This window comes from Mastomys coucha, unplaced genomic scaffold (genome assembly GCF_008632895.1).
Source record: "Mastomys coucha isolate ucsf_1 unplaced genomic scaffold, UCSF_Mcou_1 pScaffold16, whole genome shotgun sequence".
Lineage (NCBI taxonomy): Eukaryota > Metazoa > Chordata > Mammalia > Rodentia > Muridae > Mastomys > Mastomys coucha.
The window spans coordinates 30,213,790-30,240,816 of record NW_022196898.1 but is presented as its reverse complement, the minus strand read 5'-3'; the positions used below and the strand labels follow the sequence as shown (position 1 = coordinate 30,240,816).

The 27,027-nt window shown below is 37.6% G+C and overlaps 1 protein-coding gene across 1 annotated transcript in view; it reads right to left on the bottom strand.

Annotated features, from left to right (window-relative positions):
• Positions 1–6,310: 6,310 nt before the first annotated feature.
• Pdgfc (platelet derived growth factor C) overlaps positions 6,311–27,027 on the bottom strand; it is a 169,011-nt gene continuing 148,294 nt past the window's right edge. Inside the window, exons 4-6 of the mRNA XM_031374165.1 lie at positions 17,254–17,461; positions 11,582–11,799; positions 6,311–7,876 (exon numbers count right to left, since the gene is read on the bottom strand). Of these exons, the coding sequence (XP_031230025.1) occupies positions 7,760–7,876; positions 11,582–11,799; positions 17,254–17,461 (543 nt within the window). The 3' untranslated portion in view covers positions 6,311–7,759. The remainder of the gene's footprint in view (positions 7,877–11,581; positions 11,800–17,253; positions 17,462–27,027) is intronic.

Genomic DNA, 27,027 nt, shown 5'->3' with positions numbered 1-27,027 from the left:
GTAGATGAAAATGTACTTTCAAAAAATTGTTTCAAATTGAACTCAGGAAATTATTATATATTTTGTCCAAGTTCTGTGAAAGAATTTATTTCACAAATGAGAAGGTATTGAACTCCCAGTGGTCCCTACAGAGGGGCAGAGTAGCCACAACATTCCCAGTACTAAGCAGCATTAGTGATGAGGTATATTAAGTGTCTTTCCAGACTGAAATGCAGACTACTTTCATTTTTACAAACATACATCCTAAGTACAAATGGAAATAACTTATTTTAGTAGCAAAATAGGTGTTAACATAAGATTATTTTACACTTGCTGAAAAGTATTTACATGATATTAAACATTTCCCCAAATAAAAGAGTTTTGGTTTTTTTTTGTTGTTGTTGTTCTTTTGTTTTCTAGTCTAGTTGAATATTTTGTCTCTGGGGTTCATGTGGAAATATCTACAGGATAGTATTACTACAAAAACTAAGTAGTGTGTTGTGGCTTGGGAGATGTTTGAGTGTATAAATTATTACTGTGCAAGTATGAGGAACTGAATGAGTTAGAATACCTAGGACCCACATAGATCTGGACTCAAGTAAAACATGTATACCATCCTAGTTCTTCCACAGCAAGACAAAGGTGTAGATTCCAGGATCCTCTGGGGCCTCTGGCCAGCTATAATAAAATATACAGTAGTGAACAATAAATGAGAGATACTACTTCAAATAAGGTGGAATGTTCAGGCTCACACTGCAGATTGTTCTCTGACCTCCATGCATGCAGAGTTGCATGTACAGACCCAGATTCACACAAAGCAATGTATAAATCAATGCACACCAAATAGTATGCATAATTTAGTTGCATTTTCAATGAAATAGCCCTTAGTAAATCACTGGCATAGAAACAGATAACAGATACTCCCAAACACTTCAATGACTTCCAAACCAAAGCATCATAATAAACCAAAAGATTCCAGGGCAAGGATTAGACTCAGATCTGCAGCTCCTGCCTTGTGAGAGCAGTTCACCCTGCTGGTGACAATGACTGCTTTGAAAGTGAGTGAACACACGTACCCATGTAAGTATGACTGTAGCCTGTTGCATTGATTAAACATGATGTCAACAAACAAAGCAGGAGATGTATTGCTTCCCACACCCCACACTTTCTGGCTTGGCAAGGCAGATATGGATGTGAAATATAACCAAACAGAGCAGCATGGAGACCAGTGATACTTCTCTTAACCCAGGCCCCAGGCTTTTAGGTTGCACACTAAATGCATAGATCTTGAGGATACACTTTTAGATGATCTCCATCTTAACATTACTCCTTGCTTCTGGAAGGTATTATGCATCTTACCTGCTGCACTATAGGGTACTTTGCTAAACAAACAAACAAACAAACAAAACCCAAAACCAAACCAAACCAAACCAAACAAAAAATCACAACCACCACCACAATGAATTTCAGAATAATTTCACCACTCTACAAAGAAAACTTGTTGTCATTAGCAGCCACCCTATTAATTCCTTCCCTTTATCCTTACAAACTAATATATTGTCTCTATGTATCACTTTAAAAATCTATCTATAAATGGACTCACATGATAGGTCATTTTTGTGAATGTATACTTCTGCGTAGCAAGCTTTCAGGGTCATTCACCCTGTAGTAATTACTGATTCGTCATTTTTCTTTCTTACAGACTAATGATATCCCATTGTTTGAACATAACAAGCTCTATTCCTTTTCATTGGATAGGCAGTCTGATATTTTCTACTTTTGAAGTATTCTCAAAAATGTGCTATGTGCCTTTTTGTTCAGGCATTGGACTTTTGCATATATATTAAGAAATAAATTTTTGAGTTATATTTAAGCTCAGATGTTCAGGACATTTTGTAACAGGGTTCCAATATCTTTAGACCTTTACAGAATGTGTCTTTTTCAATTCTAGATATGTCAGTGAGTGTGAAGTGTCTTATTATGAATTTCATGTCCATTTTCCTAATCACTGGTGGTCTTCTTATATTTGTTAATTATCATTATATTATTGTGTGAAGTAGTTTATTCAAGGCCTTTTCTTGCTTTCAAATGAGTTGTTTCTATTATTAAGCTGTAAAAGTTCTTTATGCATTTATTTTATGTCAATCAAAACACCAAGGTTTTTAATTTTCATGACCTTGTTTAACCTTTCTCTGTTTTTCCTCTCTTACACATTTGCAATTATAACTGAGAATCAATTGCAGGCCATAGTCTTTTTCTTTTGTACTTTGAGTTTGTGTCATCTTTGATATAAAAGACTGTCTCTACGGAGGGTGGCACATACCTATAATCCCAGCACCTGGGAGGCAGGGAGATTTCTGAGTTTGATGCCAGCCTGATCTACAGAGTGAGTTGAAAGACAGTCAGGGCTACACAGGGAAACCCTGCCTTGAAAAACCAAAAAATTAAAAAAACAAAAAACAAAAAACAAAAAACAAAAACAAAAACAAACAAAAAATCCAAACACACACACAAACAAAAACAAAACAAAACAAAAAACAAAACAAAACAAAACAAAAAAACCCAGACTGTCTCATCCTTTGGTTTTTGAGTTTTATGCGGACAGGATCCACATTGCTCTGAATGTGGACATTCAATTGGACCAGAATAGTTTTTTTAGATAGCCTACCATCACTACCAAACTGGATTATCACTCTTGTCAAAAATCAACTGAATACAACTGCTAAGGTTTATTCTTGGATTCTCAGGTCTATCACATCGATCCATGTGTCTGACATTGTTAACTGTGTTACAGCATTTCTGTGACTTTGAAGGTAGCTCTAAAACCCTAAAGCTGAATCTGCTTATTTGATACTCCTATGTTCAAGGTTTATCTGCCAGTTTGGTTTCTTTACACTCTTCTGAATCTTAAGAGTATCTTAGTAGTTTCTGTAAACAAGCCAGTTGGACAGAGATCTATAACTTTAAAATGATAAAGACATTATTGACCTTAAAACATAATTCGAACTAAAGGGATATGCTTCATCATTCAATTACTTAAACGTTTATACTGGGCATGCTTTTCCGTAATGACTTAGGAGTTATTGTAATAAACTGGATCTGGTGTAGTTTCAAATGCCTGCTGAGACTATGCTTGGAAAGATGAATTAACATTTTAGTAATTGCACAGGGTGTGATGGAGGTAAAAGCAGGAATGGAGCTTAGCATGAGCATCTAGGAGAATACCAGTGCATTTGAGGAGCTGAGTATTTGCTAGAACAGGGTGGCTCAAGTTTGATGATGTAGAATCATTAAAAAAGATGAACAACTAGATTACAGTTCATCATCAGAGACATGCTTTCTTGTTCAGAGTTTAAAGAGCATTTTATTCTGACAACAGTTTATGGCATGTATCTGAGATAAGAATAGTCCATAAAGGAATTATGAATCTTGACTTGAAAAAAGTAACATATAGTGGGGTTGGTAAGTCAATCATCAACCAGAAAATCAAATATAAAAATCTCTAAGTATTGTTAAACAGAAAAGGTATTTTGTTCCATTTGTTTTCTCTTTGTCTCTCTTTCACTCTGTGTGTGTGTGTGTGTGTGTGTGTGTGTGTGTGTGTGTGACAGAGAGAGGAGGAAAGAAAGAAAGAAAGAAAGAAAGAAAGAAAGAAAGAAAGAAAGAAGGAAGGAAAGAAGGAGGGAAAGGGAGGAAGGAAGGAAGGAAGGAAGGAAGGAAGGAAGGAAGGAAGGAAGGAAGAGAGAAAGAAAGAGATGCTGCACATATGCTATTCAGAGAACAACTTGGAGGAGTTAGTTCTCTTCTGTCCCCTGGTGTGTTCCTGGAACTTGAACTCAGGTAGGTAGTCAGGCTTGACAGCAAGCATCTTTACATAGCAATATCTCAGACAGAGAGAAAAGTAAATTTCATAACCTTGCATCATAAATAACAGGCAAAAGACTCCCTCTGTACTTATGTAGGCAGCTTCCTGACAAAATAGTAGCGTGATCTGTGGGGTGCTGAGAAGCAACACCATCTTTCTTCTGTGTGCTTCATCTCACAACTGAAGGTCAGACAATTCAACAGCTCCAGGGTTTGTGCCCCAGGGATGTACCACTCAACATCATTTATCCTCCTGCATCCTCATCTCACCTATTTATTGATGCAAATTGTTAACTGACTCCCAGTTTTATTCAATGCCTCATTAGGCATTGGTGAAAGAATAAACAATATGATTCCTGCTTAGAGTCCCATTAATGTAGAAGCCTAATGAGAAACCAAAATGAGATCATTGTAACTCAGTACCACAATATTTATAGTTGAACGATTTCTGTGCACCTGTGTAAGTGGAGAGAATGAAACCAAGCTTGAGGGCCAAGTGGCATTTGAATGGACACTTGGCACAAAGCTAGTTAGAAGAGTATGTGTAAGAGCTGTTCTCCTAAGAGACTGCAGCACACATTAGCATACATGTGAAGGAATGCTGGCATTTTTCAAAACCCACAAATATTCCCTACAGCTGTGTCAGGCTTGATGGTGTAAAATGAACGGAAAATGGTAAACAGTGAGCTTAGGAGGGATTTGGTGTGCCATATGAAGATTAAAACAGAATTTTGTGGAGTTCTACTGAGGAAACTCTACCCATCACCATCAGCTTTGTTGAAGGGCCATACTCTTAGTGGTGTGGAGGACAGATCAGACAGCAGTGAGGCCAAAGGCTCATTAGGCTGGGGAAACAGAGACTGTTTTACCAGAATGGAGAGAGCTCTGAGACAGGGCCAGAAAGGAGGCAGTTACAGAAATGGGTAGTGAGGGGTAGTCACAAATGTGAGGGAGCAAAAGACAGTCAATGATGTCTGCTAATAACATAGGAAACAGAAAAAGAAAACAAAGGCTGGGCCTCGCAGAAGTGAGATGGTACATTATAAAAGATTTGGCTTCAGAAAATTCACTCAGTTTCAACACTGGCTGTAATAAGAAAGCGAACCACTGGAAAAAATATCTATCAAAAGTTTGATTTTCTAAGGGCAAGACTACCTGTTTTGTCTTCTGTACATGTCTAAGGTGTCTATAAGGAGTATTTGATGAGGAGAATGGAAAACTGAGAAGCAGAAATAAAAAATATGAGCATGAATACTGCTTTGTGTAACTAAGTGCTGTTCTTTAATTTAATAAACATCACTAAAAATAGGCCTTTGCCACAGAGACAGAAGTCTGAACCACTGATATACATACACACACACACACACACACACACACACACACACACACACACATATATATATATATATTGGTGGTCAGTATAGTCAACACCTCTTAGACTTATGAGAAAATGAGGTCATGTGTGCTGTAAATGCATTAGCTTCTGTTGGCTTTGGTAAACACAGCAAGTACCATGAATGCAATTGATCATAGACAGTTAGGCTTCATGCTTACCTTCCGTTTACTGGCAATAGGGAACGGAGTGTTACTTTTATGATCACCTTTGACCATCAAAGAGGACAATAAATATTTTTAAGTTTACAAGGGAAATGGTTAGAAATACCAAGGTAAGCACATCTAGTATGTAATTCAGTGTAATTTCTCACAGTTCTTACTTTGCCAGTAAGACCTGTAAACTGCCAGCTATTCTGCACTTTCCATGATGCCTGGTGAAGCTATTTCTGGGTCTCTATAGTGCTGGGACAAAAGGGCAAAAGGTTAAAGAAATGAGACAGAGAGCATGTTTATTTGTGTACTTGTTTCTCACACAGTGGGAGGTAGGGCAGGGCAGCCAGCAGTAGGAGAACAGGCAATGGGTACTGTTTGGAAACTCGGTCTGGAGAGACAGGCTCTGGACATTCTATGTTTCTACCAAGCCTACAACCAAGTGTTGAAGAAACCAGACCCCAAGAGATCTGTGGCTGGAATGGAAAGACTATATTTTGAGATACCCTGGGTAATCCACAGACCAGCTACTACACACTGCACTCAGATGTTCTCATAGAAAATGAAGACAGGAATGGAAACTAAAGGAATCTGCCCCTCACTTCATCTAATCACTACACATTTTACAATACACCTGTGACTTTTAGATCCTATACAATTTACTTAATCAGAAATTACTATTAATCCCCTGGGAAATAGGGAACAGCATTGCATCATTGCAACAGGACATTAAAAAGAAGTCAGGGAAGGCTGAACTGGCAGATAGTTTTGTACAGTGCAAAAGATGGTAACTTAGGACTTTATGATGTTTCTTTCCTTGGAATCAGAGAGACAGATCACACTCATGGGTACCTACACACACACACCCATCCACCCCCCCCCACACACCATACACACACACTTAGACAAACACTTCCACTTGTCCACAAAATAGCCAGATTCTTTTATTTGATGATTCAATACATTTTAACTCAAATAGTCACCACAAAACTTAGGCACAGATTAAGCATTTTACAAGCAATGTATTATGCTGATTTTCTTTGCAATGGCCAAAGAGTACAATAAGTGAACTCCTTAAATGATATACTTCTGTACATAAAAATATCCATGTATTAATACAAGTGTATGGAGCAGAGTTTAGAGGAAATCAAACCCTAGTATTGAAATAAATAGCATATGTCCATACAGTGCAGCATAGCCCAGAACACTGTGCCTGGAGAATGTTGCGGTTTCTGGAAGGTGTGTTTCTCTGAGCTATGCTCCTATTTCCCACAGAAAGGGGTAGTAAGTTAGCAATGGCTCCATGTGAGTTTGCACATGCTCTGTTCTATTTGTATCTCTAAGGACAGAATTGGGAATTGATGATAATTCAGTTGTTATCAAAATGTCCTTGCGACCTAGCAGTTATAAAACCTTCCCCATTCCAAATTTTCAAATATGGATGACTCTAAGCTCTAGCACCATACAAGAAAGAAATACATATGTTTTTGTCAGAGCAAAAAGATTTTATATCAATCATCTTTGTTCTTCTGGCTATAACAATTGGCTTAGAAAAAATTTATCAAGCTAAAAATAATTGATCTAGGTTGTCATAAAAAAGAATATTAAATACCTTTGGTAAAAATAGAAATATTTAACAAGATTAGAAAAGCCAACAGTTATAATGTCAAAGGGAGAATATAAAAATGTACACAATGAAACACAGAAACCACCTCAGAGGGAAGAGAAGGGAAGGGCACTCCTCTGAGCAGGTGTGCTTCCTCCAAACCATGACTGTATCTCTCTTCTTCCAAACGGCAGAGAAGTTGCCAAGCATGGAAAAATTCAGTCTTTCCTATCAGCATGGCACATTTCATTCATAGCAACATAGCTGCTCTCTAAAAGCTTTGAGTTTGTAGAAAACAGAGCATCTGTCTCTATATGCAAACATGGGAAATCCAAGTTTTTCTGCATCGGTTCACAATCAAGTGTGCGTTTTCAACCATTTTCTTGTGCTGACATCACTTGCACATATCAAGACAACTAAGCTATAGCATGCTGTCAGTGGAAAAGAAATGCTGTCACTCTGGAGCTTGCTAGTGATCTACATTCATTTCATTTATTTCTGTGGTCAGAAGACCATTGTTTGGGCTTCCTCTAAAAGGCAGGCCTCTGTGACTGACTCCTCTTGGTGTCTTGGGTCTTCCAGGAGACATTTTAAGTCCTTCAGGGAGAAGGATGTTGAAGTGAACAACTGAGATTATGGATGGAGACAGATCTTTACCATAGCATCAGCAACTGAGAGCCCAGCAGCCAAAGGTGGTGAGGATGAGGGTTGCTTATGGGGCTTGCAGAATGCCAGTGCGGATGTGTGCTTCTGTGGTGGTTGCAGTTACCCTCCTGTGTTTCCTCTACACACACAGTCACATTCCTCATGGTGTTCCAGAGCCACATCAGTGAGCGACTTATGCAATCCCTTGACTCCAATTTTTGGTCTCAACTGAAGGACCTATAAGGGAATAAATATGACACCTTAAAAAAACATTGTTTATTATGTTTGAGTTCACAGAGAAGTAACATTTCATAATCATAAAACAAAGATGACAATACAAAACAAATAAACAAGCAACATCGGGGGACTTAAGAAAGATGTAGATGTTCTTTCATGTTGCATAGTGAAGTTACATGCACAGTCCTCCACTCCAGCTCCCCCACAGTCATCCACTATTGTTATTTCATAAAAGAAAGGATGCATTAATGCCAGAAGTTTCAAAGCACACAGAACAAACTGAAGGACTCACCATGTGCTTACTGCTCTCTAAATGTTATTATACAAGAGGCAATTTCACCTCAAGGATTTTGAAAGCACTGATGGACAATTTGTTTTTCTGTTGTCTTAGCTTCTTTTCTCATATACTTATTCTTACACTGTGCAAACATTTACACTTGATGCAATACACTCAACCATGGGTATAGTGTGGAAAGAAACTTGATCATTCCACAGCTGAGCTTGCTCAATTATGCCACTCATTAATTTTCTTGGCTACACTTCAAGTCCTCTATAAACCTGATGAGATGGAGTAGATGTACTCCGTAGGCGTCAGCCTCAGCCACAACTTAGTTTCTGCAGCTGGGTCTTACTGAACAGTGCTAAGGAGGCTCAGCAGTAACAATGAGGCCTCTATTAAACGAACTTTTTCACAATTTATGTTGTTCAGGATTCAAACAAAAAATATAGATGGCAAATTAACAACATTTCTTTATAGTACTGTGACAAAAGGGAGTTGTGCAATCTATTAAAAGTACCTAAAGAATTGGAGAATCAATACATTTTAGGACAGAAATTATAAATTCTAGAACTGATTTCCTTTGGACTATAAACAAAGCCCAGAGCACATAATAACATGAAAGTGTTCAGTTTCCCTACTTTCTATGTGTAACACAGAGAACTCCAAGAAGTAACTGTGAAAATTTCCTATTCCTATAAATTGTCATTAATCCACAGGGACCCAAATCATATGACTGTTTGTTTCAAGAGTACAAAGGAAACCTGGGGAATGCATGCATAATTTTGTAGCACATGATTCTAGTAGATCTTAATTAGCTAACATTTTTTGAATACTTACTGGGTACCAGGCACAATAATAATGTGTTTATATAATTTAACTCAGAATACCCCTTTGATGTAATCTGTCATTATTGCTTTCCCTTACATGTGAGTAAACAGATTTAGACACACTGAAGGAAATAGTTGTTATTTGCACCTAGGCCAAAGGATGAGTTATTAAAACTTGAATAATAAATAAAAATTTAATGAAGTCTCAAAATCATTGATCATAAGTTTGTTTACCAACTTGCTTTATTTAAAGACAGACTTCAAAGTTTAACAGGATGTATTAGAAATGCTAAACTTCAAAAGGAATATTTTCAGTCCACTAAATTTCATAATTTTGGACCAATAGTCAGTGCATTTGTATCCCTTTAATGTAAGACTGACTAATTAGATAATTGGATATTACTTTAGATCACCAATGGCAGGGTTTTAAATTAGTCGGAGTATCATGAATTATAAAACTGATGATGGTGTTATTCTTTTTCATTTCCTTTTCTGGAATGAGTTTTTGTTGTTATTGTTGTTTTGTTTTGTTGTTTTTTGGTACGGCAGAGCATCAGTAGAGCCAGTGACATGAGTTCCCACCTCCACCTCTACATGTTTCTCTATTCAACAGCAAAGAAATACAGTATAACAGGTGAAGTTCCTCCAGACTGTACGGTGGGCTTAGGATGCACCTCTGCCTCCCTCTGACTGGCTCTCCTAAGATGCGTCTTCTGAACATCTTTAAAAAAAGCAGAAGACTCTGGCTACAGTAATTTTAAAGAATGGGATAAGAAATTCTAGTAAAAGGGTGGGTATTGTTGTTTCTTTTAAACTCTATTGAAGCTTGTAACATTTACAAGATTGATTTGAAAATGATAATTGGCCTGAAGAACCTAGACAATCTTAAGTAGAAATAGATGGACATTAGAATGTGTACTAGGAGACCAGAAAGAAGAAAAGAAAGAGAAAGCAAAGGAAGGAAGGAAAGAAGGAAGGAAGAGAGAGAGAGAGAGAGAGAGAGAGAGAGAGAGAGAGAGAGAGAGAGAGAGAGAACGAATGAATTTGTAGAACTGCTTGAATTGGGGCTCAGCTGTAGGAAATGATGTTCACATAGAATGCATGAAACTCTGGGTTCATTCCTGCTATGGTTTAATAGGAAATGCCATCTGCAGACTCATGGACTGAGCAGTTAGCAGCTGATGGAGCTATTCCAGGGAGGGACTGAAACTTTAAGTGGTATAGCCTAGATTGGAGAGGTAGAGGCAATGGATCACATAATTCTCACTCTCTCTTTCTTTCTGTCTTCCATTTTCTCCTGTCACCATTAAATAAGCAATCAATTAAATTTATGAAGTTATAGATAAAGAGAAATCCTTGGGTAAATTATGAAAGTAGAAAAAGCAACCAACCCATTCCAGCTACAGAGTATCACACTCCTCTTGCTTAGTGCAAGTTTACTCCTTCACTGATAATTCACCATCATAAAAAAACCACGCACAAAGGAAAACAGTGAGTAAGAAGACAGCTAACATGGAGCAGGCTACTCGAGGCAACAAATGTAATATGAACTGTGGGGTATAACTGTCCTCACAGTATTTATGTTTCAACATTGGACCATGTATAAAAACAATTATCAAAGATCTTGTTGCTCAAAATTAGACAGTGACTTGTACTCTTTTTATAATTAGATGTTTTCTTTATTTACAATATCTCCTTTTATAGGTTCCCCTCCAAAAATAAAATAAAATAACTAAAACTAAAACAAACCCCGGTTTCCTCCCCCTCCTCCTGCTCACCACCCTACCCCCTCCTGCTTACTGGCCCTGTAATTCCCCTACACTGGGGCATAGAACCTTCACAAGGTCAAGGGCCTCTCCTCCCATTGATGACCGACTAGGCCATCCTCTGCTATAATATGCTGCTGGAGCCATTAGTCCCACCATGTGTACTCTTTGATTGGTGGTTTAGTCCCTGGGAGCTCTAAGGGTACTTGTTAGTTCATATTGTTGTTCTTGCTAAGGGGCTGCAAACCCTTCAGCTCCTTGGGTCCTTTCTCTAACTCCTTCATTGGGGACCCGGCAATCAGTCCAATGGATGGCTGTGAGCCTCTACTTCTGTATTAGTCGGGTACTGTCAGAGCCTCTCAGGAGATAGCTATATCAGCTTGTCTTTAAACTATTCACCTTTAATAGTTTGGAAAATTTATAGTTGAAGAGTTCCACGCTATTTTTCCTCAAAAAAGCTGTTGTGTGTTTACTATAAGAAATATAAATCTTGTATGATTTGGGCTGGGGTTGTACAGTTAGCAGGCACTTGACAAGCATACACAAATCCTGAGCTTGAAAACAGCGACATAGAACAACAAAAAAAGATCAAAACTTCACTGTTCAGCTATTGCCTACCATTACACAATGCACATTCTACATTTCCAGTGTTGTGTCTTGAATGAAAGGCTCTGGCTTTAAAAGTGAGAATAGGAATACCTTCTAGATGGGGTGCTTGTATTTCCGTGACAGGAGCATGCCCATCCCAATCACCAGAGTATTCTAGATTCATTCTTTTGTTGTTAGGAAATAAAACATCCTATAGAAACTGTGTAGAAAACAATGTACTTACCTCATGGTACTTTTTTGTAACTTTACGTGGGACACACTGACATTCATTGCAATTATGGAGACAGCAGGCACAATTTCCTCCACAGCGCTTTACCAGGAGACAACCTGGCCAGAATATGGTATCTGTCCTCTTTAGCTCTTCCCGTATGGACACTGAGAAGTTCCGGGGTGTGCAGCTGTAGAGTTTCACCTCTTCTTTGAGAAGATTCAGATTCACCACTACAGGACATAGGGAAATGCAAAGAAAAAAATGCTCATGCTTTGAGCCTGATTCCATTTCTTTAAGCTCCTTTTATAAAAGCGATCTGGTTATTCCATGAGTGATTATCCTGACAATATCCCTTCTCATCTTAGCTAGGTTGTATGGCTCCATAGCTCACAAATTGTCCTTTCTGTTTCACAGTAAACAAGGCTTCATTATGACTTAGTGACCAATGAAGAGGTGGCATTGTGCAATATGAAGAACAGAGCCAACGAAGCACTTGAGAACTACAAATAGGAAACTTTATATAGAGAACAGGGGCTACACCTTTTAACCTCCGTCAAAAAGCAGACAAAGAGAGCATTTCAAGGAGGCATAGCACGTAGGAGTATGAACGCTTTGACTAAAAGACCGATGTAGTTTTTTAAAAGGATTACAGGCTCTTACAATTAGGGCAGAACAGCTCGTTGACACCCATCCATGGAGCTTCTGCAATCATTCTGGATGTAAAGAACATAAAATATACAGAGAGGAAAGAAAATGTTTTTGAAGACAGCTGAATGGATAGCCAGCAAAAGAGATGACACATGTCAAAGAGCGAGCAGATGTTGGAGAGCTGAGCATCAGTGTCTTAGGTACTGGTGTCCCCTGAAATATTAAACAATTAGATCCTTTCAGATTTCTATTGGTCCCTTGTTGAAAGGTGGAGGAGTATCTGACCAGTAGCCAATGACTCTGTACTTCAAGTGAGTTGTTTAACTGTATTTTCCTTTAGTTTTTGCTTGTGATGAACAAGCACAATATTCTTTCATGAGATATGCATGTAAAATCCTTAAAGAATGATTGTTTTTCTCTACATTAATACTGCCTCAGGAAACTTATGTTAAAATGATGCCATGTTTTCTACAAACTTATACATTAAGAGTAATTACAGGATATATATTTCTAATGTGGTGTTAGTTTTGGTCTTATAGCTATGTCTATCTTTTTCTATAGAAATATTTCAAATGAAATTAACTTAAGTATTTCAGACCCCTGAGATACTTATTTGGGGTATTTATTTGGAGTTAATTCTTAAGTTATGTTGTTATAGAAAGTGTAAGAATTGGATTTAGTATCTTTAAACTAGTACTGGAAAGATTATAAAATAGAAATAAACATTATTGTTTTTTGTATGTAAGGACAGTTTTTAAATAGTAACAATGATTGTGAGACGCCAGAAAATAAGAGCCATAATTTTTAAGTTTTAACATGTGATAGTAAATAAGAATAAAGTATTTGCCTTCTTGAATTTATTAAACTACTATAGTTTGTTAAGGGATGTTTTTAAAATCTCTAAGGAGTATATTAGGTTATGAATATTTAATTGAAAATTATAACCATATTTAACTGTAGGAGTGGTGAAATGCCGAGGAAAGTGGTTGAATGGCCAAAGCAAGGCTAAGGGGCTCATGTCAGAGATTTACTCAGCTGAAAAAAAATTTTTATTCCATCTGGAATCATAGCTTTGAGTATTTGTGGATTTCATCTGAAAACAAACCTGTGAAAGCCAAGTTCTCAAAGAAAAAAAAAATCAGAAACCAAAAGAGTGAACAGCTTCAAACTCCCTGTTAAGGCAAACCATCACTAGTAAAGTTAATAGAAGGTGCCATGTTAATGACGTCACTAATTCTACTGCATTCCCTTTGCCAAGTGATTGGGATATAGATACAGTACCATTTTATTTTAAAGCTACATGTGATTGACTAGATCCCTTTCTGGATGAAATCAACATCTGGACTGGGAGGGAGAGAATGTTTAAAAGCACACAGCATCACAGTGGGCCGTCACAATTTCTATGGTCCATCTAAGGCTTCAGAAGGTTAATAAAGCTCCCAGTTTTAAAAGTACCCTCACCTACCATACATACTTTTAAATATACTATTTCACAAAACTAGAAAAGGGTCTGCATGTGTTCTCCTTAAAATGTTTACCTAACCACAATAAAAGGCTAGGGTGGATTTCCCAAGTGTATTCTTGAACCTGCTACAATGGGAAATTTTAAACACACTTTCCACTCCACATCCCTCATTTATCATGCTTGACTCACAAGTCAAAAGCCCCCTTTGAAACTACTGTTAAGCTTGACTTAGAAAATACCTTATTTCAGTTTTTTCCCCCGGTAGTTATACAATATGAATGAAAACTTGGAGTTAGAGAAAGAGATATAAAGAAAATAAGCCAAAACCCATTACTGCGTGCTAACAGATTTTCCTGGACTAAAAAGTTAAATGGTCTAAATTTGCTTATCATCTTGAACATTTATAGGTCTGTGCCTCCAAATCCTTCAAATTAATATCAGCTCCATTAAAACAAAAATCTTACAAAAAAGTAACCTTAGAAGCACTCTGCAAAATTTTAGCTAAAATAATGAGAAAAAGACATAAGAAAAGAAAAAAATAAAAGCTATGTGAATTTCTCCCTGTAAAATATTCACAAAGTAAACACAGAAAAACAGAACTTGGGTTCCTTTACCTTTCCAGGAAGATTGCTTCCTAAGAGATGGAATAATTTGTTTCTAAAAAATAAAGATACTGACCCTACCACTAATGTAAATCATGATTTCTCAAGGAAATTTTATCAACACTAAGTTTTACCAGAAAGGATAGTTCTGACAAAAATTACAGACACATTTTGCTTTGTTAGTTGTTCATGCTTTTTCAGATATTCAATCCTTGGCTATCATATTACAGTAATGCAACCTGAGGGTGGTCCTTCTAAGATGAATGTGGTAACATTGTGATATGTTTATTCTGGGGAAAATCTATTTCAATGTCTAATTAGAGGCTTTAAAAGTATTTCCCAGCTCCTTTGTAGAAAGGCTTTTGCAGGGGGGGGGCTGATTTTGTCTAGAGATATTAGCCCACACCTGCATTTTTAGTTTGTGTAAAGTTCTAAAAGTACATGCTACTTTCCTCATACCCAATTTATGAATAAAAAGTGAATGTTTTTGGTAAACTGCAAAGTGTTTAAATGATGAAGGTGTTATTACTTGAAAGAATCCGGATGTCTACCAGATTCTTTTAATTATAAGCTAGCTTGTGGCCTAATCTATGAGCAGTAGGCATAGGGATCCAGACTTAAAGACTTGGCTCAAAAGAACAGTTTTAGCCTAGAATCCAGAATCTCTGCTCCAAAAACAGCACGTGAGCTTCAAACCAATTTCTCACTTCTACTGCCTAGGAATGCACTTCATAATCTAATTTATATTGCTAAAAATGTACAATCCGTGGGATGTTCAGCTACTCTCCAAGATCTTCAGCTTTTGTTCCTAAGTGCAGAAAAGGGAAGTACTGGCTGTCGGTAACTGATTCATCAAGATCGGATCTGATAAATATGTAGCAGCATTCAGCATCTGGACAGGATTCAGCTGCCCATGCCCTTGAACACAATCATGTTCAAACACTTTTCAAAGGAAACCACGTCTGTCAGCACAGTGAAATACCAGGCCTGGGCAAGTCCAAACGTGACCCTCAGAGATGAAAGCTCATGATCAGGAAGGCTGCAAGGGCTTGCAAGAAAGGCAGGAGTCAAGTTTCTTCTGACAGGGTTTACAAAAAGCTTGGTGCAATCTGTTATGGTTATGTGGCTCAAATTAAGTAAACACTGTTCCTTCCACACAAATTCTCCTTACTGTTCGCTAACATGATCCTGAGGAGACCAGTTTTCTGAGAGCAGTCCCATTTTCCTGTTACTTCTCTCCAGCATCATCTTTGTAGGATACAACTCCCTCATGCTTCTGCAGTCCCCATGAAAACTAGCTAATCTTATTGGAAACATGGTTATATCCATATATATATATATATATATGTATATATATATACATATACATATATGTGTGTGTGTGTATACATATATACATATACACACACACACATACATGAGAGATTAGGTTTAATTATCAGAAATTTTGCAATTCAAAGAATATCAGCCAGTTAGGTCAAAATTCCCATTTTATGGTCTCCTGAAGACTGTCATTTTCTATCTTTTTTTTTATTAGATGTTTTCTTTATTTACAATATCTCCTTTCCCAGGTTTCCCTCAAAAAGAAAAAGGAGAAGAAAAAAGAAAAAGAAAAGAAAAAAACCAAAAACCAAAACAAACCCCTGCTCCCTTGCCCCTCTGCCTACTCACCACCCGACCCCCTCCTGCTAATTGACCCTGACATTCCCCTACACTGGGGCATAGAACCTTCACAGGGCCAAGGGCCTTTCCTCCCATTGATGACTGACTTGGCCATCCTCTGCTATACATATGCTGCTGGAGTCATTAGTCCCACAATGTGTACTCTTTGGTTGGTGGTTTAGTCCCTGAGAGCTCTGAGGGTACTAGTTAGTTCATATTGTTGTTCTTGCTAAGGGGCTGCAAACCCTTCAGCTCCTTGGGTCCTTTCTCTAGCTCCTTCACTGGGGACCCTGTACTCAGTCTAATGGATGGCTGTGAGCCTCTACTTCTGTATTAGTCGGGTACTGTCAGAGCCTCTCAGGAGACAGCTACATCAGGCTCCTGTCATCTAGCACTTGCTGACATCCACAACAGTGCCTAGATTTGATGATTGAATACGGGAAGGATTCCCAGGTGAAGCAGTCTCTGAATTGCCCTTCCTTTAGTCTTTGCACCATAGTTAGTCTCTACAATTCCTCCCATGGGTATTTTGTTCTCCCTTTTAAGAAGGAATGAAGTATCCACACTTTGGTCTTCCTTCTTCTTGAGTTTCTTATGGTTTGTGGTTTGTACTTTGTGTATTCCGATCTTCTACGCTAATATCCACTTATCATAGAATGCATACCATATGTGTTCTTTTGTGATTGGGTTACCACACTTAGGATGATATTATCCAGGTCCATCCATTTCCCCAAGAATTTCATAAATTCATTGTTTTTAATAGCTGAGTAGTACTCCATTGTGTAGATGTACCACATTTTCTATATCCATTCCTCTGTTGCCTACCTTGAGAATGTCTATCTTGAGTCTATACAATTTCTCCTATGCTTTAAAATTTTCTGAGTTTACAAAAATGGATGCAACCCTGACCCTGGGGATATAGAGTAATAATGACTTCTATAAAACATCCCCATATTCTAGCCCTAAAATTCAGGGTTTGTTTGTTTGTTTGTTTGTTTTGAGCTCTGATCTTTTCTCACAAAGGAGATTAGATTAAGCATTGATTTTTGTCAAAAGAGAGTGTCCTATCAAAATTATATTTGATGAGATAGGAAGTGACTGGAATTTTCAGCAGAAGTATCTCTTGATTTTCTTTCATATATATTCTCATTTAGTAAGTCATGTGTTTAGATGACAATAAAATGAGTTGTTTAAGCATATCACTAATGGTATTCTACACACTCCCTTTTAGAAACTGTGGCAAAGGAATGGGAAGACATCAACGGCTAAGAGAATTAAGTGAGTTCTAACCTGAAGAGGAAGCTTACCTTTGCTTTTTTTCCCATACAGGAAAGCTTTGCCTAAAAGCTGCCATGTTGGCTTGTAGAGGCTGTCCAAGTCCACCTGCCATCTATCTGGTTCTAGGTACCGAATCAGCTCTTCCAAGGTACTGAAGGCAGTCACAGCATTATTGAGCAGGTCCAACGACAAAGCTGAAGGGGGCAACACTGAAGGACTCGTGGTTTCTGTGACTTGCTGAAAGTAAAATGAATCTTTCATTAACTGTTTTAAAAATGCCAACGTGTTCCTATTCCTCACAACCACCAAGAAACTCAGACTAATGCTGGAAGTACAGAGGAAGCAAGACTACATTCATTTCAAGTCGGAAGTAATCATTTAGCAGCAGTATCTAATGGTATATGTCTGTAATACCATGATACAGAAGAAGGCTGAGACAGGAGAATTTCAAGTTTGAAGCCAAACTAGGATTCATGTGTGATATTTTATCTTAAAAAAAATGAAGAAAAGAAAAGCAAAAACTAACTACTTTACAAAACTTCATGTAGATGAACTCTGTGCAATGGTCTATAGGGTATAAGAGACTTATTTCCATTACCACAATCTATGGATCTAAGTTTGATGTGAATATTGTTTACTCAGTCTAGAAAATTGAAAGTACAAGCATTATGGGCAAATCCCTGGCTCCGTTGGAACCTAGTACCAGATACAAATCTGTATCTTTTCAGAAATTTAAACAAAGATAAAAAGATCCAAAGATAACTAAAGGTCTAAGTACAGGTTTAAGATATATATTAAGTTTTTAGAAAAGCATAATGACTTTTTCTCATTTCTGTAAATGATGAAAATCAAGAGTTCAGGAAACACAATGCCCCCCCCCAATATTACACAAAATAGTACAAATACAGCTTTGTGTGATCAATCAATTTGAATTTTTTCTTTATAATTTTACTTCAAAAATTTTAGTTATATGGTTAAGGTACAAGAGAAACCCCAGGAAAACAACTCGTCAATCTATATGACTGTTACAAAGCTTATCAGCAGTGCTTACTTTTAGTTAGTTGTGTCTCATAGATCTCTCAATAATGTAGTGTACCCCCTTTGGTTATCCTCCAGAATTTGATTAAAAAAAAAGACATGGGTATAGAAGATACCACATTTTTTAAATAACAAGACATGGAGAAATCAAGCTGGTCCTGATTTGGAGCATTCATCCCTACTGCCTAGCTTTCACAATGCTAAAAGATGCTCTGTACAATATTTGGGAAAAATAATCAACAGTCTTACTGAGCTGTGAATGCAGTGGGCTACAATATCACATGGCCTACCACATTATACCTGGTGTTGCAATAGTGGCACAAATTTTATGTAGGTAACCAACACTTAATCCCATTATTTGTTAAAAAGCCTATGGTTTGACAAATAGGATATAGAGGAGAACCTATGGCTATTAATCTGCCAATAGTAATAACCCAGGCCTTAAGTTCTTATCTTTATACACATAGATTAGGGTACCTCTCAACCTCCCTAGCTGAAGCATTTTGTTATAGATAGAGATGAATACAGAGTGGTTAGTATGTTAAAAAAAATATATTGAGTGCTCAGTTCTCAGATTACATCAACTATATCAGACCCCCTAACCATAAAACTCAGCGATTGTTTTAGAAAAGGTGTAAGAAGGATTATATGAGCCTGAGGTACTGGACATTTACAGTGAAACATATTTGATATACATGAGAAAGCTATTGAACATGTAAGCTGATGGTGGCTTGTGAATACATTCACAAGCATCAAACAATGCGGTCAAGGAATGAGAATGAGTGTTTTCATTGTTTTCTCAAATTTTCTCTATGTTCAGTTTTTTTTTTCTATTACAACCATGGATTTCTTTGGGAAGTCCAATGAAAACAGCAACATCTACTATACTAAAGTACCATTGCATCTGATCTCCTCATTGTCAGTACTTATCTGCACTGACTCCAAGCCTTGTCTTTTGGACTTAGTTCCTTGCTGCTTTTTCCCTACATTGCTGAAGTGTGGCTTTATCTACCTAAAATAGTATGTCACAGACCATGTGATTTCCCATCTGAAAGATAAAATCCAAATTCCTTAACTGAGTCTGCAGGTCCCATGATCAGGTCTTCTGCCTCATGCCAACTCATGCTCATTAGATTACCTTCATCCAGGGTCTTCTTAAGCACCACACTAATTACACCTACTCCAGACTCTTCTTCAGAGAGCAGCTGCTCACAGCCCCTGTACACTAATTTCTTCCTTCTGTTGCTGCAAATTGACCCAGAAGAGCTTTCTAAAGAGCTACTCCATCTATGCATTCAGCAACATCAACCTGGACCTCCCTAAAAACTGTATGTCAATTCTGCCAAGTTGACAATGTATCTCTCTACAGGCACCTTATGGGACCCTTGTTTGGAAGGCGCATCTGCTCTAGACACTAGAACAAGCAGCCCTCTTCCCGGGACATTAGGCTTGAGTTCAGATCCCTCCCACAACTAGCAGGAGATTATGTCACATGGTATGCTGTACCAACAATGCAGGTGACAGCCTTGGATAAGTTTTTTTTGGACTTATTTTAAAGGTCTAATTAAAATATTAGGACTAGCATGTTCTTCAGTTGTTATTTTATGATACTTTTTATTTGCCAATTATAATGTTAATTGTGCTTATGTGAGTGTGTGCAAATGCTTGTACACATACATTATAGAGGTGAGAAATCAATGCTGGCTGTCTTTTCTCAGGTACCAGTAATCTTGTTTGTATGAGACAGGGACTCTCACTGGCCCAGGGCTCACTGTGCCAGGCACCTCAGGGACTCCTTTGCATCTGCTTCCCCAGCACTGGAACTAAAAAGCCTTACCACAAAGCTTGAGTTTTTCCTGGGATCTGGAGAGATGAACTCGGGTCCTTATGCATGCAAAGCAAGCACTTCAACTACTGAACTGCCACTGAAGGTAGGCCCCACACATTGCTAAACTTCTGAGAGTAGAGGTTCTCTCTTTTTCATACACTTTCATATTCTCAGTTTTCTAATTGTCCATGTAACACAAAATTTCTCTTGTAGAATGCATGTGATGACCAGGAACTGTGTTATAGGTAAAATCAAAAACCTAGAAAAAAGTTATGTTTTTCTTTTAACCACTTTGACTTAGGTTCCTTAGATATATAATATGAAAGTTAAATGAAAAACATTTGAACATTTTTAAAGATCTAAGCCAAAATGTATATATTTATATGAGATTCAAATTAAGAGACTTTTTCAGAGATTAATGTATACATCTCATGATTATGAAAATTCAAAGTTTAGCAATCTGTTCACAAAAATATTACATGAACTTTTTTTGAAAAGACAGGCAAAATGTATGGATTAAAGTATGAGATAATAGATGTACTATGAGCAGTTCTTTAAGTTATATATAATGCCAGTTGGTCCGTGCTTTTTGCTGCTTCAAGGATTGTTGGTCTCTTAGTAGAGAAGCTACTTGCTACTTCCAGGTCTGTTAGAATCTCAGCGGGGAAGCTATAGTAGGAGGTAACATTACAAAACAGTTCATAATATTAATATAAAAAAAACACAACAAAAATAGGCCTGTGGTGTTGGAACAGCAAAGCATAAGCACTTTGAGTTCAATGAAGCATCCATTTCAAAACCTCCCCAAAAAGAGAAGAGTTGCAAGTAAAGACTCTTGTCATGTATAGACTGACTGCGCATGTATAGACTGACTGGGACATCTGAAAAAAAAAAACAAACCTCCTTGCACAGAGTTAAATTCAAGTCAAATAAGCAAAAAGTCCCTACCACACCCCAGAAGATTCCCCACCAATGGTAAAGCATGAAAAAAAAACTAACAATGCACTTTCCATGGGCTCTGTGGACAGTCCCTGGGTAGGGAAGGCCTGCCTGCTCACAGTTCAGCTTCTCCTGTGTTGCATATGGGGATTTTCAGAAGAGGTAGAGAATGGAAAACAGAAGTTAGAGGAAAGAACACCCTCTAATTTCTTCAATTTCTATTTTCCTATTGCTAAAAAACATTGTTCAGGCCAGACTTTCAGACTTTTTCTGCTATATTTAGCAAGGGAAGATTCAAGCAATACATTCTATATATAAAAGTATTTAAGGATGGACGAGGTAATTGCCAAATGACTCAGGATGATAAAGGCACCTGCAGGCTAGCCTGCTGACCCGAGTTTGATCTTCAGGTCTCACATACTGGAAGGAAAAAAACAACTAGGCAAATTATGCTTGACCTCTACATGTGTTTTTCTGCATGCACAGCCCCCTAACAAACACATGTATGAATGAATAAATAGGTAAATAAATATTTTTAACATTTTAAAATGCTAATGATTGGGTTGTTAAATTTAAGGAAGGCCCATTGGACTCGATATTCACTGCTTTCTATTTCCTTTATCTACATAAAGATAGGAACTCATTGTGGGTCAACAGATGGTCATATTCTGGAATGTCTACAAACAAACAAAAAAGTCCCTTCAGTGATCTACAGCATAGTTTTCAATGCCACCCTCGGGACAGTGACATTATCAGTTTTACTATCATTTAACAAACATTTACCACAACCCTACAGACCACTGTACACCAAAGGGTAAAAGGTGTGGCCTTTTCAATGCTCACATTTCCTAAATTTAATATTCCTAAATATTCTAAGCTGAATATTCTGCCATCTTCTCTCATGCAGAGAGAGCCAAACTGACAATTGTTTCTGTAAATCGCATAGTCAGACAAGTATCACACAGACCCTGGTAGTGAAGCTCACAAAAGTGAACTTGGCATAACAGAGTATCTGTGAAACAAATATATTTCTATTTTCATTATTGAAAATGTATTGTCTGGCTGCCTTTGATGTCCAAATACTAGTTAGATGAAGTGAATTGGGGTGACTGGAGCCAGGCAGCAAGCTTGACAGAAAAATCAAGTTTCCTTACAGCCTTCTCCAGTGAGACATCCGTGAATGATGCTTCAGTAGGATGTGTGCATTGTGGCTATGTTAAGTGTTTTCTGCACTTATTATCATCTTTCCCTTTCTTTAGAAAAATAGAAGCAGACTCCCTGTTTGGAAAAGTACAATCTGAACTGCTTGTAAGTTCACAATAAATAGTTACTGCTTTCTAAACGACCGGCTTGTCATTTCATTAGGGTCTGCATGAGCTATTTTGAAAACACATCATTGACAGTGAGGCTTCTCTGGACACATACACACACAAACGTTTGTCATGAGTACGTAGCCTAGCAACTGCAAAAGTATAGTGCCAATTGTGGTTTATGATGTGGTGTTCTCTGTCAACTGCTTGCAGTATGTTTTAGACTGATGAAGATTGCACTTCATTCATGCCTAATGCAGTTAAGAATGCACACTATATTTTTGTTGTTAAAAATAAACAACTAAAGTCAGGTATGTGTCCACACTCCCAGCTACTTAGGTGGCTGAGCCCAGAAACTGAAGGCCAGCCCAGGCAATATGGAGAAACCTCTTCTCAGAATGGAAAGGATTTTAAAAATCAAGCCTTGAGCAACAGCCTTCTTAGAGGTGTGTCCAGCCTCATTTATATAATGTTAACCTGATTATATATATATATATATATATATATATATATATATATATATATTGCACATAGCTTTGATTTTAAGAGATTCAGCTGCAGACAGGGCATGCAGACAAAACTGTGTGCCAGGAACAACTGACATGCAGTTCTGTAAAGACACAAGAATGCCCTGGAACAATCCATTTCAACATGCTCCTTTTTACTTTCCCCTTGCTCTTATCTAAATTCATCCAAAAAGTTATCTGGGTTTTGTTTTTAAATTATTTTTTAGCCAGCAAAGAAAAGCCAATGCTTGCATTCTGGCTGAAGAACAGATGTTAAATACTGTGTGGCTGATGGAGATTAGCCATTTAAGTTAAAAAAAAATCCTAGGGAAGATAGTCAGTTGTGCTCCTATCAAGACTCTAGAGATTCTAGGGTCTTATAAAAAGAGCATTGCAATTGACCTTGTTATGTCTCCAAAAGATTTCAAGACCAAAAGAGAACAGCAGGCTTCAGCCAGCACTTAAGAGCAGTGACTTCTATGTTGAAGCCTGAAGTGGGCATTCAGAGGCCATAACTTCACCGTTCCAGACAACCTCCAAAACAGCAGGATCTAGTCTAGTCTTATGTATAAACAATTGGGAAGGCATGACTGAACAACAGTGGCTTAAATGAAGTGTTGCTTATGTTCCAAAGTACCACTTTTTACTAATTTGATGGACTAACAATTGCAAGGGGCTCGGTTTTCTCATCCCATGATACTTGAATCATAGGCTATAACTACATTTGTAAAACAAGATACCATCAACTTCTAATCCTATTTCCCTAACTTGTGTGCAGTGCAAGATAAAGAAGGAACTGCAGCACAATGATTGTACCCAAGCTTTAGGCCATAGGGATCATTCCACAGACGCAGATGCCTCCATGTACAGGGTGAGAGGCCTGGGGGCTGACGAGTGTAATTCAACAGGTTTCCACATTTTAGGTAAAACCGTACAGTATAAGTGATCTACACTGAACACTGGAACTCTCCAGGATGACTAAGTAAATTAGACCCCAAAGTACTTTCTCAGTGATACTTATGCTAACTTAAGTCAAGGTTTGTTTTGTTTGGTTTGATTTTTTTCCTACCAAGATCTAAGAAATTCACACATACACCCCCCAAAAAACCAGAAACATCATCATCATCATCATCATCATCATCATCATCATCATCATCATCATCATCACCACCAACATCATCATCATCAACAACAAAACTACCACTAACATAAAACTAGGATAGTTTTAGCAGTTGAAAACACTTAAGAACAAAGTATCATGTTTCCTTTACCTTATCACACTGAATGCCCATGAAATTGCTGTTTATAGTGTTCAAGAAATGATGAAAAGTAGAAAAGAATATGAAGTAAGAACAGTTGGAAAAAAGTAACACTTCTTTGCAAAGCTTGACATGGTGTCCTCCTCACCCCAGAGCTCTAGAGAAGAAGTGCTCACAGATATCCCCCCCTCACTCAACATATCATGCAACAGCCTTTACACAGAGCTGTGTAGTGGGTAGAGGAATCCTAGCACAGAGGAATCCTAGATCATGATATTTGATAGTTAGTTTAAATTATATATTCAATACATTTAATAGTCAGAGAAGAGACTAAACTTCATTCTAGTATTGTATGGTGCTTGAATGAAGGAGGCTATTTGAGCATTTTTACTTAATATAGACTAATAGGGGAACGATGTCTCAGCAGTTAAAAAACACTTTTTGTTCTTACAAAAGACTTGGGTTTGATTTTCAGCAGCTTACAACCATCTGTCACTCTCGAAGATCCGTCATCATTTCCTGACCTCCAAGACCCTTTGGCACCCATGCAGCACACATACATACATGCAGGCCAAACACTCAGACTCATAAAATAAAATGCATTGAAAATAATTTAAGTGGACTAGCATTACAGAGTATAACTAATGAATATTTAGACAGTAGTAAAGAATGCCTTGGCAATTTTCAGCAGTGGTGATTGGAATGAATGTGCAGGTCACTTGTGACCTGAATCATGTGGTCGGTTTCCTTAGCCTTTATCCTTGCTGACCTGATAGTGCATCATGGGTTCAGGGTTCAGTGCATTATGCATGATGGGTTTGCTTTGTATCTGGCATTCTGCCTCTCACTTCCCTCTCTCAGTTCTTCTTGCAGGGATGGGACTTGACTGCAGTTTACTTTCATTCTTTCCTCTGATGAATATCTGTAGCTCTAAAGCTCTGGATGGGATTTACATGGGAACATTATCCTGAATGCTTTGCTACCTCAGTCAAATGCAATGATGTAATTTGTAGCCATCCTTTGTACCTTTCCCTAACTCAGAAAGTCCCACAAAAGGTCACTATGGTCCTATGCTCAGACCACAGATAAAATCTGACAGGTTCCAATCCTCACAATGCTCTAACATGGTATTTTATTGTCCTTTGTGCATTTCTTGGAAATTAAACAAGACAAATCGGTCTTGTTTAATTAAATAAGATATTCTATCACAAGTGGTAGAGGTGTGTTAATAAAATTTCTATTTTATATTTTCCTAGAATCATATATCTGGTTTAAGAAATTAAACTTCAAAATTTTCCTTTATTTTTAATACAGTTTAAATGCTTTATAATGTAAGGTATGCACATAGTTTCCATAAACTTCAGCTTTCCCAGAAGCTTATGAAACATGTCACCGGTGCGCAGTGAGATGCATTCTGTCTTGTCTAAAGGTGTTCACTAACCCTGCTATGGACCACTGCAGATGTCAATAGTGCTTTCTTCCTTAGGGTGGGGGAGCCAGATTCCACTAAACATGAAAATGAAATAGCCCTGTAGATTGGACTGTCCATGGCTTACATTTGTATGCATCTGCAGGGATTTAGGTTCCAAGCAAGAGTAAAAATCATGTGCCTAGGAAAATGGTTATAAAGTTATAACCATTAGTAGTTAAAAATTTTAGCAAACAAGCCCTTTCTATGCTTAGAAAATTTCATGAATAATGCTTGTCATACTTAATTTTCTAAGTAGTAATATTTTAGCCAGGGTAGACAATTATTCAAACATATGTTGATAACTTATACTGCTCTGTGTTGTAAGAAGTGCCATAAGCCATTGGTGTGTCATGGCATCTCTGCCCGGTACCATGGCTTGTCCTGCTCCACAGAGGAGATCTATGAGCAAACTTTTGACTCTGTTAACGCAGATTTATATTCAGTATAAATATACTGTTGTGCTGAAGGGGGAAATATCATTTCACAATAGTGAGTCCTGAAATGACATTTTAGTCTGTTTTGTGGCCATGATGACCTTGATGTTAAGAAACTTAAAAAATAATTATAAATTAGTTCAGGTCCCCTCTATCAGTTTCTGAATACATACTCAATGCTTTTCTCTACATGAAATAAAACACCATCACACCAAAAATCATGATTTCATTAATCTGCTTCCTGAGTGTGGTTAGAGTATTGCATTTGAAAAGATGCCCATAATGTAGCATATGAGCATGAACTTCTCATATCAACAGTATGATAAGGTAACAGTGGCAATTATTTTGGCTGATTAATTCATCTATTTTCACATTTTGAAACCATTCTATAACATTCCTAACGTGCTGTGATGTCTTTTACTTTCTTTCTGAGAGCTGAACAGCTCCTGAAATAGAATAACCAGTGTTCCGTTCCTGCGCTGTGTTCTCTCATGTCAGACACTCCACTAAAAAGGGATTGCATCGCACAGTCGAAATTTAGACAGGTAACAGAAATCACCAATGGCAACGAAAAACACAAAACACTTCTGTGAAACATTACTGCATGACAACCACACTCTTTAGAGAACACTACTATCTGCTGATATAGTAAGATGTGGCTTTTAAAGGGGAGTAAGCAGGAAGGTAATTTATTCAACAGAATGTTCCATGTAACTAGTACAGCCCACTCTAGGTTACTGATGATGAATTCCTCAGCCACTGAAATGTCTCTCCGTAGAAAAACTGTGACCTTTAGGTAAGAGCAAGAACAGGGAGAAAGTGCCAAGTGCTGTGTGAACAATTACAGCATATAAGAACCATTCTCAGAGCAGAGCAGAATGGTGCAGTCAGAGCATCACAGAACTTGGGAGGCTGAGGCAGAATCACTGTGAATTTTAAGCCTATCTGGGCCAGTAGAGAGACCTACTGTGAAGTGACAAGCAAGAAATGTCTATTACATTCCTTATAAAAAAAAAAA